Source organism: Drosophila subobscura, chromosome J (assembly GCF_008121235.1).
Source record: "Drosophila subobscura isolate 14011-0131.10 chromosome J, UCBerk_Dsub_1.0, whole genome shotgun sequence".
Classification (NCBI taxonomy): Eukaryota; Metazoa; Arthropoda; class Insecta; order Diptera; family Drosophilidae; genus Drosophila; species Drosophila subobscura.
The window spans coordinates 19386926-19403083 of record NC_048532.1 but is presented as its reverse complement, the minus strand read 5'-3'; the positions used below and the strand labels follow the sequence as shown (position 1 = coordinate 19403083).

At 42.7% G+C, this 16158-nt stretch overlaps 1 protein-coding gene across 15 annotated transcripts in view; it reads right to left on the bottom strand.

Moving 5' to 3' along the window:
- The window catches only part of LOC117893724 (gamma-aminobutyric acid receptor subunit beta), a 28659-nt gene extending 12987 nt beyond the window's left edge, over positions 1-15672 (bottom strand). For 4 of the 15 annotated variants that reach the window (XM_034800428.1, XM_034800432.1, XM_034800434.1 and 1 more), the window contains exons 1-4: positions 14012-14151; positions 7758-7855; positions 7453-7520; positions 205-431 (exon numbers count right to left, since the gene is read on the bottom strand). In XM_034800428.1, coding sequence (XP_034656319.1) covers positions 205-431; positions 7453-7520; positions 7758-7855; positions 14012-14151 — 533 coding nt within the window. Of the gene's footprint in view, positions 1-204; positions 432-5574; positions 5643-7452; positions 7521-7757; positions 7856-14011 lie in introns of all 15 variants that reach the window. The other 11 variants (XM_034800427.1, XM_034800440.1, XM_034800437.1 and 8 more) reach the window with 5 other exon arrangements.
- Positions 15673-16158: the final 486 nt, after the last annotated feature.

Below are 16158 nucleotides of genomic sequence, written 5' to 3'. Positions count from 1 at the left end.
TGCTGTATTTAATAACGTAAATTTTGTTTTGTTTTTGGATGGGGGCTTTGTAAAAATAGTTGTAAATACACATACACATATACAGAAGACAATTAAAAAATGGTAAAATGCTTTGCTTTTCAGTTTCAGAGCTTAGAGCTTAGCGCTTAGAGTTTTTGGGAGTTGCAGTAGATTGTTTGATTGAATTGATTGATTGATTTTTACCTAATACTTCTTGTTATCGATCCAGAATGATGCACACGTATGAATTCATTACTGGTTGTTGCAATGTGAAAATATGATTGTTTTTCATTTACAAAAAAGGTGTCAGGTACCCAAATATTCTTTATGAACTCTGATCCAACCGACAGTGTCTCTACACCAGGTCGTTTTCTATACGCTAAACGAGGATCGGTCCAAAATTGACGAAAGTAAAAATCCAATGTGAAGTCCTATTTAATATATTCACAATTCGATTCAATTCGATTGTGATACACACAGTACGGGTGGGGGAAAAAGGTAGCAAAAAGAGATTGAGAGGTATTTTCATATTAGTAAAAATTATCAGTGAGGCACTTATTAGTTAGAGTTATGTTACTAATACTAGTATGTAGTTCTAAGTCACTAAAAAAACTCAAAAGTCAAACACTAGCAACTTATAAGTTTTGTGTGTTTTTATATAAAATTTAGATTTTGTTCAACTAAAAAAAATTCATAGAGAGACAGACAAAGAGAGGGAGAAAGAAATTAGCTGGAAGAAAGGAGTTTGTTTTTTTTGTTGGTCACAATTTGGTCAAACAACGAATACACTTAACACAAACACACAAAGAAAAGTAACTTGCGGCAAATGGAAATCAAGGAAAATTCATAGCGTGCAACAATTTTTCAGTTTATACAAAGGGAAATAGGTCTTCGGACGGGGGAGGGATCTCTAGACTGCATGCAAAATACATTGAAACTTTGTACAGCGTTTTGGGGTACATATGAAACAAAGAAATAATCAAAGTAAAATTAACATTTAAACATTTTTAATTAGCTTATATACAGTGGCTAAAGAGAAGATAGGGATAGGTACGTTTAAGCATATAAAAGTAGTACGGAAACCTCTCACAAATATTCGTTTGATTCGTTTTGCTGTGGTGTGAAGTAGCTTTGGCTTTTCTAGCTACTTTTCAAGGGAGGGTCTAAGAGTATATGTTAGCTAAATCTATGGCAAAAAAGGCGCAAGAATGGGTTCACTTTATACAGGAGTATCGTTGTTGGCTTGATTCTGCTTGTCCTGCTGCAGTGCCACGAAGCTGAAAGCGTTCTATGTAGGTTTTAAGGCACAGAAAGAAGCATTTTTTGGCCTGCCTTGTGTGTGGATTGGTTTTGGTTTGGATTGGTTTTGGATTCGATGGGGGAATTGTAAAAACGACAAACAAATTTGGCTTTTGTATGCTCTGTTTGTTTCTGTGTGTGTAGTTGTGTGTGTATGAGAGTGAGTGTGTGCGAGGTCATAAGGGGCAAAGACAACTACTCGAGTTGTTTCTCTCAGTCTTGCATATCATTACAAGTAGGGGTAAGGAAGGGTACGGCTATGAGTACGGGCACGGGCAGGAGTACGGTTACGGGTTCGACTGCGGCTATCTTGAAGCGCGTCACGTTGTTACCTCTGTGACGTGGGGCATACAAGAAGCCGACAAGGTACCAAAAAATTAAACGGAAAACCATGTAAATGTAAATGTTAAAGGTAAATGCAAATGTAAATGTTATAACAATAGTTTGTAGCTTGTAGCTAGCAGGTAATAACATTTGTAAGTAGTTATAAATATTTATAGAGCCCACTGCCGCCACACACTGCTTGCTTTTCCGGGCACTTTTTTGGCAGTACTTTAACGCAAACTGAGCTTTTACGAGTATATCTAAATGGCATATATGTACATACAAGTACAAAAACATATCTACATGGGTATATATATTATTTATGGTGCGAAAATTGCACACGGTTCTTGGTGGGTTGCCTGCAATCTTCTTAGCAGTTTTTGTTGTGTGTTTTTTTGGGCTTATCTTTATTTAATTTCAAGCTAGCAGATTTGGTTTCCACTCGGTTCAGGCACGCACAAAATAAACTAAATATTTCGAACAACAAAATATACATTTTAAAAGACCAAAATCAAAAGCGGAAATAAAACTCAATGTGGATTATGCAATTTTGCTTAAGTTTCTACACGATTGGGTTGTCAGGCCTTAACTAGAAGGGTTCTCCCGTGGGGTGGGGAGGGGACAGCCTGCTTTTATTTTCGGAACACACACACACACAAAATCAACTCTAAATGCGGATATTTATGTGCATGTTCGGGTACGGGGAGGGGCACGGGTACGGAATGGGCATGTGCCTACAATGGCATCACAATTAACCCCAAAACGTGAGCGGCTCTATATCGAGTTGTTTGTTTTACTTTTATATATATAGTTTTTTATACCATTTACAATTTACATATGTATAAATTCGTATGCATGTAGCTTGGGTGTAGCTTATGGTGTATTTTTTTTTGTGTACCCTTGCAGCCAGGGTATTATGATTTTGTTCAGACGTTTGGCAGCAGTTTAATTATTTCTAAGGTAAATCTTTTACCTCCCCGAAGATATTTCGAAGTGCAAGGGTATCAAAAGCTTCGGCTTTTCTTTATGTTATTTTTGTTTCGTTGTTGCTCTTGTTTCTTTAGTTTCTGTTGTATCCCAAACAGTCATGTTCGTTGTTGACTTTGTTGTGCCTGTGTCATGTTGATTTTTACTGCCTCGCTGGATTGGTTTGGTTTGGATTGGATTGGATGGGTTTTACTTATGTAAATGTTGTCTGCGTTGTCAGTGTAGCTGGGTAGCTGTAGCTGAGTGTCTGTATCTGAGTATCTGTAGCTGTATCTGTATCTGTATGCGTGTGTGTATCTGTGTTGTTGTTCTTGTTTCGGTTTGGCATTGGCTCAGTTTATTTTGGAATTATTTTCATTAGCAGCGTAAAACATATATTTTTTGTTTTCTTACTGCCACACAAAGAGAGAGAGAGAGAGAGAGAGAGCTAGTGAGTAAGTGAGAGAGAGTGCCACAGTAAGCAAGAGTGAGAATGAGAGAATTAAACGAATATTGTGAAAATTGTGATCAGGAAGGGAACGAACACATGTTATTTCTGTTGCTGTTGCTGTTATTGTTGTTAATGTGTTTTCTTTGGCTGTGATGTACAGGCGTACATATGTAAATACGTATGTACATGTGTATGTATACATAAATATGTATAAGTTGCATAAGTTTCGTGTTTCGGTTCGTGTTAAGTTCCTGTTGGGCATGTTATTTTCGCATAAATTGATTGCCAAAGCCAAACGTTAGGTGCAGGTGTCGGTTCATTTTGTGTTTTATTAGCGTACGGCAGTAGGTTGCTGCTTACTGCTTGCTGCTTGTGTGTGTGTGTTTGTGTTTGTGTGCTGCTGCACGTGTCGTTGCGCCTAGCTGTATGCAACGGGTGCGGTAGTTGCTATTGTACTGCTCGGTGTGTGTATGTGTGGGAGGTCTTCTTAAGTGCTTTTGCAACGTAACGCTCTCAAAGTAATATTTATAATATAATGGAATTCTCGTGTCTGCCAATTGAGATGCATTACATCGATGGGTCTCGCCTGCTGATGCTCTCTATTCATCGCACTCATGGCTGGCCGAGTTGTTGTGAAATTACGAGTAATGTGTTAGATAATTGATGGAGTGCTTCGATTAGAAATGACTTGGCTAACAATTGTTGTGGGTAACTTTGAGTGTTCAATTCTATAGACTCCCAGCGCTGGTTTCAGGTTTTTAAAGATAGTCAAAGAAATAAGCTTAGAAAAATGTAAATCGTTTAACCAATACAAACGTGCAACAATGCAGAAAATGTTTAATTTTAGATCGCAATAAATTTGTAGAAATTTAATGCATTTAAGCAGTTAAGAAATCCCCACAGATTCAATGAAAAAACTCCAATTGATACCCATTTAAGGCCCATATTTGTGTTATGGTGTTAAAATATTAGAAAAATAGGCACAGAAAACGAAAAATTTTGTGGTTCGATTTTTGTGAAGAAATAAAGTCTTAAATTTCAATATAAGAAAATAAGAATTTTATACTAAATTAAGACAAATTTGGCCTCTTTTAATAGCTGTTTCCCTCGATAAATAAATAAAGATCAACAAAAATGGAAACACAGAAACAGGCACATACGAGTCCACTTGTACATGTATGCTATGGTCGTATATCGTTTTCGTCTAACACCGAGCTTGCTTATATTTATGTATGTTATAGTAAGTATATTGGATAATTTATTCATATTCATTTTGTTAACAAAACACGCATGCGCGCAGCCTCTGTCGAGTGGGGCTGCTGTGAGTAATTTTGGCTTAATTTTTGCAATTGTTCAGATCACAACGAATACAATTAGCTTGCAAAATGTTTATAATATATAGGATTATATATTGTATATGAATATGGCATAAATATCTCTCGTTTCTCGCTGGAGGCCCAACATATTGTGTCTGTGTGTTTGTGGGTGGGGATGGGGTTTGTTGGGTGGTTGAATGAACCTCAGCCATGTGCTGAATGAGACAATAAATAAAGGTTTATCCAGCAATTCGATTGATTGATTTTCTGCCAATTTTCATGGCTCAAACAGTCATCGATGGTGGGGGTGGGGGATGCAGTGAAGACAAAGAAAAGCCAAAGGCAAATAAATCAAATTAAGGAAAATGCATGAATCCATGAGAGCTTCAAAGCAGCAAAAAGTTGTGATAGATAGACCCATAGATGAAGAAAAGATCAGCACATAAAATGCAATTGTCTGGATTTTATTATATATTCTCTTTGTGTAAAGTTTGAGTTTTGACTTGGATTTACATATGTATTTCTGTTGGCTTTTTGTCGTTGGTTGAGAAGCTTTGAATTGTTTTCTTGTATAACACAAATGAAACATGGAACATCGAAACAAACATTGCGAACATCTTGACATAGAAACAATAAACACAAAACGAGTAACGTATTTTATGTTTGCAACCAACAATTGGATTCTTTCACACAACACTTAATATTTTGCAGAACTTTTGTATATACATATCTATGTATAGAGTATACGGGATTATTTGCAGTTTGCTTTGTTAAAATCGGAATCGGCTTTAATGTAAGTGAATCAAAAATAATTGCAAGGTAATTTGTATGTCTCATAGCCAATTAGCGAAACGAAATAAAAGTTTATGTAGACATGAATAGCAGATGCTTAGACACAAAGCAACAGAGAAACAGAGAGGGAGAGAGAGAGAGTGGCAGAGAAACGAGGTAGAGACAGAGAGAGAGAGAGAGAGCGAGAGATTTATAGAGAGGTAGTTATAGGTAGTAACAGTTGGAAGAGACTGAGAGAAATAAGGAAGTATACGAGTAGTTTTTGTATGAATTCTTTTTTGGTTTTTAGGCTTTTGCTAAAAAACAATAAATCAAAGAAAAAACGTTGGTTGGTTTTTTATATTTTCTTTTGTTTGTTGTTGTATGTTTATTTGTGGTTGTTTTTTGTTGTGTTTTTTTAGGCATATATTTTGTTGACGTATGTACCATGAGAACTTCCGAAACCGAACTGATACTGAGGACGTACATTGTGACGCCAACCTCCACAGGGGGACCTGCAACATATACACACACACGGATGGATGGAAATTTAATTGTTTTCATATTCATTTATCATTTTTCATTTCATTTTTGTTTAATGTTGTCGTTGGTTGTTACAGTAGTTCGCGTAGTTGTAGGTTGTTCATATTCTAAATGTACTCCAAAAAAACCCAAAAATATATCCATGTGAACAGTAGAACAATGGACTGGGCGTACGCACACTGCTGGCGCGCACTGTGTGCGCTGCCTACTTACAAGAGAATGAACATTTCGGGGGTTGGGCCAGAGTTACTTTTATTTCAATCTCGTTGGGTGCCGTCTAATTTCCATTAGCAAAATGAAACATATTTAAAGTACAGTTTTGACAGCGGTGCGGCAGGTTTTTTGTTTTTGTTGTTGCTATAATTAACTACATTTTGTGCTCACTTTCAACTTATTGCACGCGCCGAATGAAAACCAAATCAGTTCACTATTTGCTAGGTGTTTTTCTTGCTTGCTTTTAGTTTTGAAGTATTTTATTTTAGTGGCTGAGGCTTGAACTGAAATGCGCCTGGCAAAATAAAATTAAAGATTACCAAAAACTAACAATTATGGAAAATATTTACTCGTATTTAACACACCATTTTTGTTTTCTTTGCTTTTGCTTATATATTTATTGCAGTTTGTTTTTTTGTGTATGTTTTTTATGGGTCTGGCAAAATTTGGCAGCAGTTGTTCATGGAATGATATTGATCTGAAGGCTTTGTTTTGTGTGTAAGTTTGTTATGTGGGGCCTATAAAAAGAAAGACAAAAACAATATGCATGAGGTGAGTGGCAGAAAAGATCTGCTGAGGGTTTCAGTGTTCCTTTCGATATGTACACAGAATTAGGAAACGCGGAGAGGAGGCGAGGAGAATGATGTTGTTTCTGTTGCTGCGGCTGTTGTTTCTGTTTTGTGCTCGTGTTTTGGGTGATTTTTGGATGTGCTCAGCCAATTAGACATACACAAACACACACAGAGTGAGCGAGAGAGAGAGAGAGAGAGCTAAAAGTAACGAGGTGAGCAGCAGCAGGAACCAAAGTCCCGTTGGCTGAGAGTTGAAGAAGTTGAACATAAAAAGCTTTTGCCAATCGGTTACGGATAGGGGGAGAGACAAAGAGAAAGAGAGAGTGGGGGGGAGAGAGAGAGTCAACATTTAGTTTACAATGTGCTTGGCGATGCTGAACGAGGGGGTGGGTTGGGGAGTGACGCCTTGCCCTTTGCTTTGGAGTGCCATTGAATGGCAACTAAATCGAGTCACAGAACGAAAACCTACACAGAGCTGGGGAGGGCCAAAGAATTTATTTAAGTTTTGAAGTCCACTAAAACACAGCGAAAGGCCAGAACAAAATATTTGAAAGAGAGTTGGAGAGATTTATGGTACTATAAAAGAAACAAAAGGAATAAAAATAAATACAAAAGAAATCGAAATAAAAACGGGTGTGGGCTAAGAAATTGCAAAATAAAACTTTCAACTGGTGTACTTTGGTCAACAGTTGGAAAAAATAGATCGGTTTAAGGCTATATGTAAGTATAGAGAAAGATTTTCATACAAAGCAAAACAGTTGAAAAACGAAAACTTAAAACTCAACAAAAGAAAGTAAAAACTTCAAACGAAAAACTCCAACAACAAAGACCAAAGACAGAGTTAGATTTAGAGATTACAGGATAGAGGAAAGTTTGATAGACAATTACAGAGAGAGAGAGAGAGACAGACAGATAGAGAGAGCGATAGGAAAGAGCGCTTAACGATAAAAATAGAAATAGAGGTACAAAGAGTTTTCATTTATTTTTTTTTTTGTACCATTTTCACTTCTGAGAGCGAGCTGATCGATAGCACATACATGGTGACTCCGACTTCGACAGGAGGTCCTGCAAACACGCATGTTTTAGTAGGTGATACAGTTAAGGGCACAGTTACGAGTGCGGCATAGGTATTAAAAATAGTTAGTTGCAGTTTAAATGTGACACAAGTACGAGTTTGGCTAAAGTTCCCCTACAAATTTTGGAGTTCTTTTTTTTCGTTCAAGTCGCGTTTCGGTTTTCAGTTTCGATTTTTGATATATCTAGATGGAATGTGTCCGTAGTTGGGTTTTCGGTTGTACTTACCACCATAATTGGGTCTTACTCTTTTGTCGTAGCTAACACTAAAGGAGTCGAGTATGGCGGATATGTTTACGTCACCCAGCATGCTGCCACCTCCAGTGCTACAAAGAGAGAAGAAAGAAAGTTCATTATTTCATTAGTTCGAGCCGTTTGCAAAACTAGACAATGGGGAGCCATTTGTCAGGCGGGGGCAGAGATCTCTGGTTGGAATATGCATCTATAACGTTCTGCATTTATGTTTTGAACTATTTGTTTGACGCTGGTCTGCCCTCCTGTCTCCCTGTGCGGCAAGGACTTTTAGCGTTTCCTGGAAAACTGAACTGACAGTGGGTACGCTGCCACACACAGACACTGCGCTCGGCGGCGGTCGTTGCAGGTTAAGTGCGCTGCCACGGCTGCCTCCTCTGTTCTGCTCCGTCGCTTCTCTTCTATCTCTGCTATCAATGTGTGCCGTGTGTGCTCGTGTGTGCTCGTGTGTGTGTGTGCTACTTTCGCTTTATGCGGCATCAAGTGCGCCCACACACGAATCTACACGAATGTATGTGTATCTGTATATGTAATATTTATTGCATGTGCCTGGCAATGAAGGCAGCCAACATACATAAATGTATGTACGTAAATGTATACATATATGTATGTATGTAGATGTATGTAGCAGGCCTAGTGCCAGGCCAAGTCCCAGGCACCAGTCACCCGGTCGAGGCACTTCAATGCCTGTTTATTTGCGTCTATTCTACGCTAAACTGTGCTATTAAAGCGCGTTTGTTGTTAGTTCAACTCGGGCCGAACGACCGAGCCACGGCCACACACACACACACATACACGGAGCCCCAGCTGCTCGAGCCGTGTCCCAGGCCAGATATGTTACCAGTGTCTGTGCGTGTGTGTGTGTGAGCTTGTGAGCAAAATCACAATTTAATAAAAGTTGCGCCTGCAAATAAACACACTCCCCACAAATGAGCTGCGACCGAAGTTTCTGTCTCTGGGAAACGCGCGTGCGCGTCCTCGATGCCACGGAACCTCGCTGCTGCCTCGAGCCAGGAGCCGCCTCTGTGTGTGTCTCTTGGCTGCTTGTTTTTCCTACATTTGTATCGGAAATATCTTAGGCATTGTTTTTATGTATTTTGGCACAATTTTGCAGCATTTGCAAGTCGATTGTTATGGCTGATTGTTGGCTGATTTTGATGCGATTTTAATTTTTGCAAGATGCAATGGAATATTTTTGTAATCAAGCCTGGGCGTGCCATTTCCCTGCTCCACTCTACTCTCGCTCTCCTTTTTGGGAGAGCCACCCACCTCTCTCGCTCTCTCCTTCTCTCTCTCTGTGTGTTTTTGTTGTCCGCTCTTGCCTCGCTTGAGCTTTAACCCAAGTCGATTGCCGGGGCCCATTGTGTACACGCAGCGTGGGCATCAAAGCGAAAGCCGACGGCAAAAATGGCAGCCTATTTATAAATGTATATGAAAATACTCGCACTCCTCACCCCTCTCCCCTGTTGCTGCTGCTGCTGCTGGGTCCCTGACAACAGTTGATATTTGCGGTTTTCCTTTTTTGGGTGGCTCTTGGCCCGTTGTTGATAATGAAAAAGTTTTGATTGCTATTTGATTTGAGTTTAGATTATGTGTGTGTGTGTGTGTTGGTGCGAGTATTGTCCTCTAGTATTCACTGTACCCTGCTGCGTATGCGCAATGTTTGCTGCTCTCCCCCGACTAACCATTAAAGTTTAATTTATGCACTGCCGCCGCTACTTTGGCTGGCAGGTGCTGTCAATAAGTTTTTGACAGCTTGCAATAAAAAATTACTTGAAGGACGCGCCAAAAACTTTTCGATTGCCGCTCCCCAGGCGGAAAACGCGTGGCGTATACGTAATATGCAAATGTGCCAATGCCTTGGCTTGGTTTTGCCTTGCGCTGCCAGGGCTAAGTGAAACTAATATTATGCCCAACGTATTGTCAAATAATTTATGCAGACGCACGAGAGAGAAAGGGAGCGTGTGTGTGTGTGTGTGTGTGTGTGGGCTTGTCGTTAAGTGCACTACAAAATGTCAATAGGTCGTACTTGAGGCGCCAAATATTTGCTTATTGATCGAGGCAGCAGCTGCTGCAGGAGGGAGTGGGAGTGCTGTGGGGCACATACTCTATCTTTAAGTATACATTTTGTGCAACATGCAATTAGCTGCGCGCACGTAAGTAGCAAGCAACAGCAACAACTGGCAGCAGCAGCAGCAGCAACAAAAGTGGAACCAAAAGAATAACCGTAACTGGAACTGTAACTGTAACTGTAACAAAAAAAAGAAAGCGAACCTAAAATGCAAAGTCATGCGCACGACAGCCAAGCCCAAAACGTGTCGCCTCAAGTGCCACGCCATCTTATCGCTGCTGCCCCACAGTTTGTTGCCTTATCTTGAGGCGCTGCACGTTTATGGTTCTCCGTGTGTGTGTGTGAGTGGGTGTGGCTGTTGGTCAGTGTATGTGTGTGTGTGTGAGTGTGCGCTGCTGTATGAAATATTTGTTGTCGTTATTTGTTTGTTGTCGTTGCCGTTGCCGTTGTCGCTCCGCTCGGTGTTGTCGTTTTTAGTGGCACTTTGAGTGCCAGCCATTACGTATACGCTGCGTTGGACACGCGCCATTGCATAAATTCAAGTGAAACGTTAAAACAAAGCGGAAATGCTGCTAGAACTACTAGCAAATATTATCTTTCTTTTAGCGTTTTCTTTGTCTTCATCTGGCAGTCTGCCTGGGAGCCTGCCTGACTGCCTTCCTGGCAGCCTCCTGCCTGTCTCCCATCTCCGCTTGCCGCTTGCTGCTTCCCCCCATATCCCGTGTCTTGGCAAACGCCAACGCAGAGATAAGCAAAAGTTGGTTTAGGCCCTTCCACTGCGCAGTAAAACACTCTGCAGCTGCCAGTGGGTGGACTGTGGCCACTCTGCTGCCTGTCCTGCCTCCTGTCCCTTCCTGTGCCCTGGGGCAGGCGTGCTGGGCGAGTGTGAGTAAGCGTTTTTTAATAAAGTGATAACTTGATGCCTGACAGCCGCCTGACAGTCGCTAAAAATAAACACATCCGCTTAATAAGCCAGTGGCATGAGCCAACAGCAGCAACCCAGCCCAGCCCAGCCCTGCAGACAGTCCGACAGTCGCTTAGCAGCTCCCAAGATACACAGGAAAAGACTCTGACTGCCTGCCTGGGACACAGGACACGCATTAACTATTATGTGCTAGTTGTTGGGGCAAGATGGACCACGCCCAGTGGACTCTAGAAGCTGCTATCGAGTCGATCTTTAAGCCATTTTATGTGCAAATCCTTTTGCCATTCAATTACTTTGGGAATTTGCAATCTGCTTTGTCTTAAGCAACGCTTTTGGCCTTTTGATTAAATTAAACTCAAGCCGAATCCAAATGGGAAATAAGAAAAGAAAGACAAGCAAGAGAATAGCCGGCTGAGTGGCTGGGAGGATGAGTGGATCAGAGGATGAGCGGCTGCGAGGCAAGGTAAATGCATAAAAAATGGAATTGCATTGGCGAGTCCTTGACATTTTGCAAAAATGAACAGCAATTGGCAGGCATCCGTGTCGTTGTCGATGCCCAAGGCAAGGATATCTTTCGCCTCCAGTCAGGCCAATAAAAATAGTTGCCCCTCGCTCTCGCTCTCGTTCCCTGGGATTCTGTGTTGTGCTGGGGGTAAATGTGAACAAAATTAGACCTGCCTTGTCCGGGGGCTTTATTAAATATTTGCAAAGCAGCTGCAGGCATGTGGCCTGGCTGGCAACGGCTGCGAAAACACAGACACACAACGAGTCGGAGGACGGCCAGGAAAGGGCTTCGAAGAGCTGCTCCTTCTACGACCCAGAGCCGTTTGTAGATATTTTCAATCATACTCAAAATGTGAAGGAACAACAATTTACGCTCAATGACACTCGATGGCGAGCTGTTGACGCTGCCTGCCTACGAGTGATGCAGCTGCCACAAGCACACACACAAACACACACAGACAGGACACACACACACACAGCAATAGTAAGAAGGCAGCTGAGGCTGGCCCCTGGCTGAGCCCTGACTGGGCAGAACGACAAGGCAGTCTCCTGCTTGGAGAGACGCGAAGCCCCGGGGTGGTCTTTGCTTTTGTCGCTGCCACTTTGGCATTATCTGCTATCAATAAATTCCAAGTGAAGTGGGCACTTGTGTGGCAAGTGGAGCACAACGGCGCACACAGCAGGCGGCAGTGGCAGGCAGTGTGGCTGGCAGGCAGGCGGCAGTGGCAGTGGCAGTGGCAGGCAGTCTTGTGGCCCGGGCGTGGCACACAGCAGCCTGAGCTTTTGCCTCACAGGAAGTGGCAGCGTGTAAAGTGAGCAAAACTGTGTCGCTCTGGCCTTTAACCTTTTTTGGGTGGAGAGAATGAAGAAGGTGCTGTGGGGAGGGGGGTGGGGATAGAGGATTGGGCCAGACCTCGGGGGACTTTGACTCGGCAAAGCTGTCATTTTGTGTTGCATAGTCGGTACTTTGTGGCGGCGCCTGTGCAATGTTGCATGAAAAAGTAGCGTAAACTTTTGCCCGAGCTGCTCTGCTCTGCCGTTGCCTTTTGCCATTGCCTCTGCTTTGTGCCTTGTGCCTTTTCCCTTTTCCCTTATGCCTTGTGCCCTGTGCCTTTTGGCCCAAATAAACAGCTAACAGAGCTGTGTGTGAGTCGCCTTCGAGTCGTTCTCGACTTTTGCCGACTTTTGCCTCGACATTCTAGATTTTTGGACTTCTTGTTAGGGCTGTGGCCCGGCCACTGCCAGCAGGCATCATGCCACGTCGCGTGTATCTCCGTGTCCTCGTCCTGCTACGTCCTCGTCCCGGGCACGCGATCGTGTAATCCCATAAACGTGCATTTGTACCTTGAGTACGTTGTCGTTGTCGCAGTGGCAGTGCCAGTGGCAGTCAGAGTCGGATTTTTGGAGTCGCTTTCACAGTTCTCGCAGTCATTGTGGCACAGTCCCTTCCCTTTTGATTTGCCTAATTTGCCAGGTTGCCATGTTATGCAAATGTTTGTGCGGCTCTCTGTGTGGCGCCTAAATATTTACTAATGAGAGCTAACCCAAAAAGGAACAGAACACAAAAAAAAGGAGTCCTACAGCAACCAGAGCCCTGGCTCTGCATAATTTGTGTGATTAAGTTGACAGAATGGGAGGACTGCGATGGGAACTGCTGTGGCAACAGTGACGTTGACAACTAATGCCACAAATGCGGCAATTTCTTTGCGTTGTCCGAATGTGTTGTGTTGTTCGCTGTCTGTGGTCTGCCCAGTACCACGGCCCAGCCCTGGGATGACAAAAGGGTGGAGCCTCTCTCTCCATCTCTCTGTCCGTGTGACAAGTGCCAATCAGTTGGGCAGGGCCGGCTGCTAGTCGAATCCTTGTACAATTGTTTCCAAAAACAAACATAGCGACACTCTGTCCGCCAACTGTCTGTCCGTAGTCCAGTGTCCGCCAACTGTCCATCCGCTGTCCACTGTCCTCTTCCCGCTGTCCACTGCCCTCTGTCCACTGTTCGCTGAGTAATTACAAGACCATCGAGTGGCAGTTGCCATTTTTCAGTCCCTGCTGCCATTTTAATGACTGCCACATGCAAATGTGACAATGACGATGTAGATACCAGCTATCCCAGCTACACAGCTCTCCAACTTTTGCCCCTAATAAATGGGCTGCACTTATTCAAATTGTCAGATAGAGGGAAAGAGGACGAGGGAGTCGCATTTGTTTAGGGCCAGGTCAAAACAGGCTGTCATAGTCGGCTAATTAGCGTCGCTGGACAAAAGTTTTGAGCGCATTTTGCAGCAAAATGATTTGAATAATCATAAATTACCATGAATTATGGCTCCTGTGGGGGTTGGTGGCCAAACACCTCGAAATGTACACACAGGCACGCACCTGTCGCCCTGTCCAAGGCTGCGGCACGGACTGGGGCCTGCCCCACTGCAGCAAAGTGTCAGCCACAAAAGCAAATTTATTGTTATAATAACTGGCGGCCCAAGTGTAGTTTGTTATAGTTCAGGCAGAGAGGGAGTGAGCATGGGAGTGGTGGAGTTGGGCCAGTGGCCGAGTGGGTGTGCTTTTTGTTGCTACATTTTCGGACATAATTTAATGCGAATTATACGCGCAGCGTACGACCGACCACTCTATGATGTTATTAACCTAATTGATAGCTGTAAATGTCACTAATTGGAGTACTCGTAATTACTAACCAAAATGAATACACAAAATGAATACAAAATGAATACTTACGCCGCCTGCACTGTGTGGATGCGTTTGTTGCCCGTTTCCTGTGCGATCAGCGCCACATTGATGGCCAGCCAGATGGTCAGCAGAGGTGTGCGGTTCAGCGGCGCCATTCTGGCCAATTTGTCCATTCTTGAATCACTCATGGTGGTGCTGTGTTTGGGTTTTTGGTTTCTAGTATTTGGAAGTTGCAAAAGTTGGGGCTGGTTTTGGTTTTTCGGTGTTTTGTTTTGGTATTTATAAAGAGGAGAAGTTGTGCTGTATTTTGGTTTTTTTTTGCTTATTTAAAATGTTGGCGTGGCGCTTGCTGCTCGTAGTTTTTGCATTTAAAAATTTAGGTATTTTTTATGTTCATTTTTTTAGTTGCGTATAAAGTAAGTTGTTGTTGTTGTTGTAGTTGGTTTTTGGTTGCTCTTTTATCTTGATTTGCTTGTTGCTTGTAGTTGCAGTTATTAGTCAAGGTTTTAGGTTGTTTGTTTTCTCCGCTACTTCTGCTGCTTCTTTTGCTACTTCTTCTTCTGTTGCTTCTTCTTTTGCTGCTGCTTCGTTTGTTGCTGTCCTGCTCTTGCGTCTTGGGCCTCTTCTTTCGCTTTGTTGAAGTCTCTCAGTCAGTGAGTTAGTTGTTTGTTTAGGCAGCGAGGCATTCAGTCAGTAACTTCAGTGCATGTGTGTTTATGGCTTCGAGTGTTTGTTTGTGTTTCTCTGTGCTTTCCCACTCTCTCTATTTCTCTCTCTCTCTCTTCGTTCCTGGCGCTTTTTCGGGTGCGGGAGATCGAGTCACAGCACATTCATCAGCGGATCACTTCTTCGCTTCTGCTGCTGCGTCACATTAATTGCTGTTGTTGTTTCCTTTTCCTCCTTTCTCTTTCTCTTTCTGCTTCCTTCTTCTGCTGCTCGTAATCAGGTTACTTCCTGCTTCTCCCTGCAGCCTCCGCTTTGAGTTTCTTTTTGGGGGTTCTTGTGCCTCCGCTGCTGCTTGCCTGCTGCTTTATTTACTTTTAATTACTTCTATCCTGACGAGATTCCAGCAGGCAGCCCATACTCCATAGCAGTGTGTGTGTGTGGGTGAGCGCTTTTTGCAAATTCCTTGAAATTGAGCCTTTCGTTGCCTTTCCTGCCTGATGTCCTGTGGGGAAACTGTCTGCGGGGGGGTTTGGGTCTTCGGTTCTCGGTTCCTCGGTTTCTGGGCTTGGGCTTGGGTGAGTGTGTCCTGTGTGTGTGTGTGTATGGTGTGTGGTGTGTGTCTCTGTGTTAGTTGAGCTCCAGCAGAATGTACATGCTGTGCTATCCCTCAACGTATATCGCTCGGTTTCGCTGCTTGTGGTTCCTCCGCTCCTCCAGCACTCCTCCTCCGGCAGCACTTCTCCTCCGGCAGCAGACCCTCACTCACTCTCTATGCGCTCATTAATAATTACAAAATATCCGCACTGTTCATGTTTCCGTTTCCGATTCTATTTCGTTTCTTTTCGTTATTTGTTGCCCCTATGCGGATGCTATTTTTGGATGCTGCCACTAATTTGGTATCAGTTTCCAGCAGCAGTTTCGTGCCTGATTTCGTTGCCAGCTTCTTTGGGTCTCTGAGTTCGTCGTCATCCAAGCGGACGCTCCATCCTATCGCTTGTTCGATATCCTGGCTGCTGCTTCGGCTATTGCTCCTCCTCCTGTGGTTGTTCTGCTCTGCTCTGGAGTGCCTGCAACCTGCTCGTCTCGATGCTTGCCGTTGGTGTTGTAGTTGCAGGCCACTTGCCTCATTTTATTTGCGTCGTTTGGTGGCGTCGCCTTTCGCTTTAACTTTTGGCATTGTTCGTTAAATTGCCAACACGGTTGCGTCTATCGTCTGGGGGGCTAGGGGACATATTTGCTAGTTATTTATAGTCTCTATTAGCTTAGTTTGTTTTTCTTAGCGTTAACACTGGAAAGTTTAATGAAAAAGAAATCAGGAAAATCAGTGGAAGTTGTGGTTATTGATTAAGGAAGTTGGAAAGGGGCTAGTCCTCGATTTTAGTTTTTATTGTTGGGATTTAAATAAATATTTTTGCCAATGGTTTATATTTATATTTCTTAGGATATTGATGGGTGATCAAATTTGTTTTGTGGCTTGCCAATTTTTTAACACTTTTTGCATAATTTTTGAATTTTTGTTTTAATTTTTA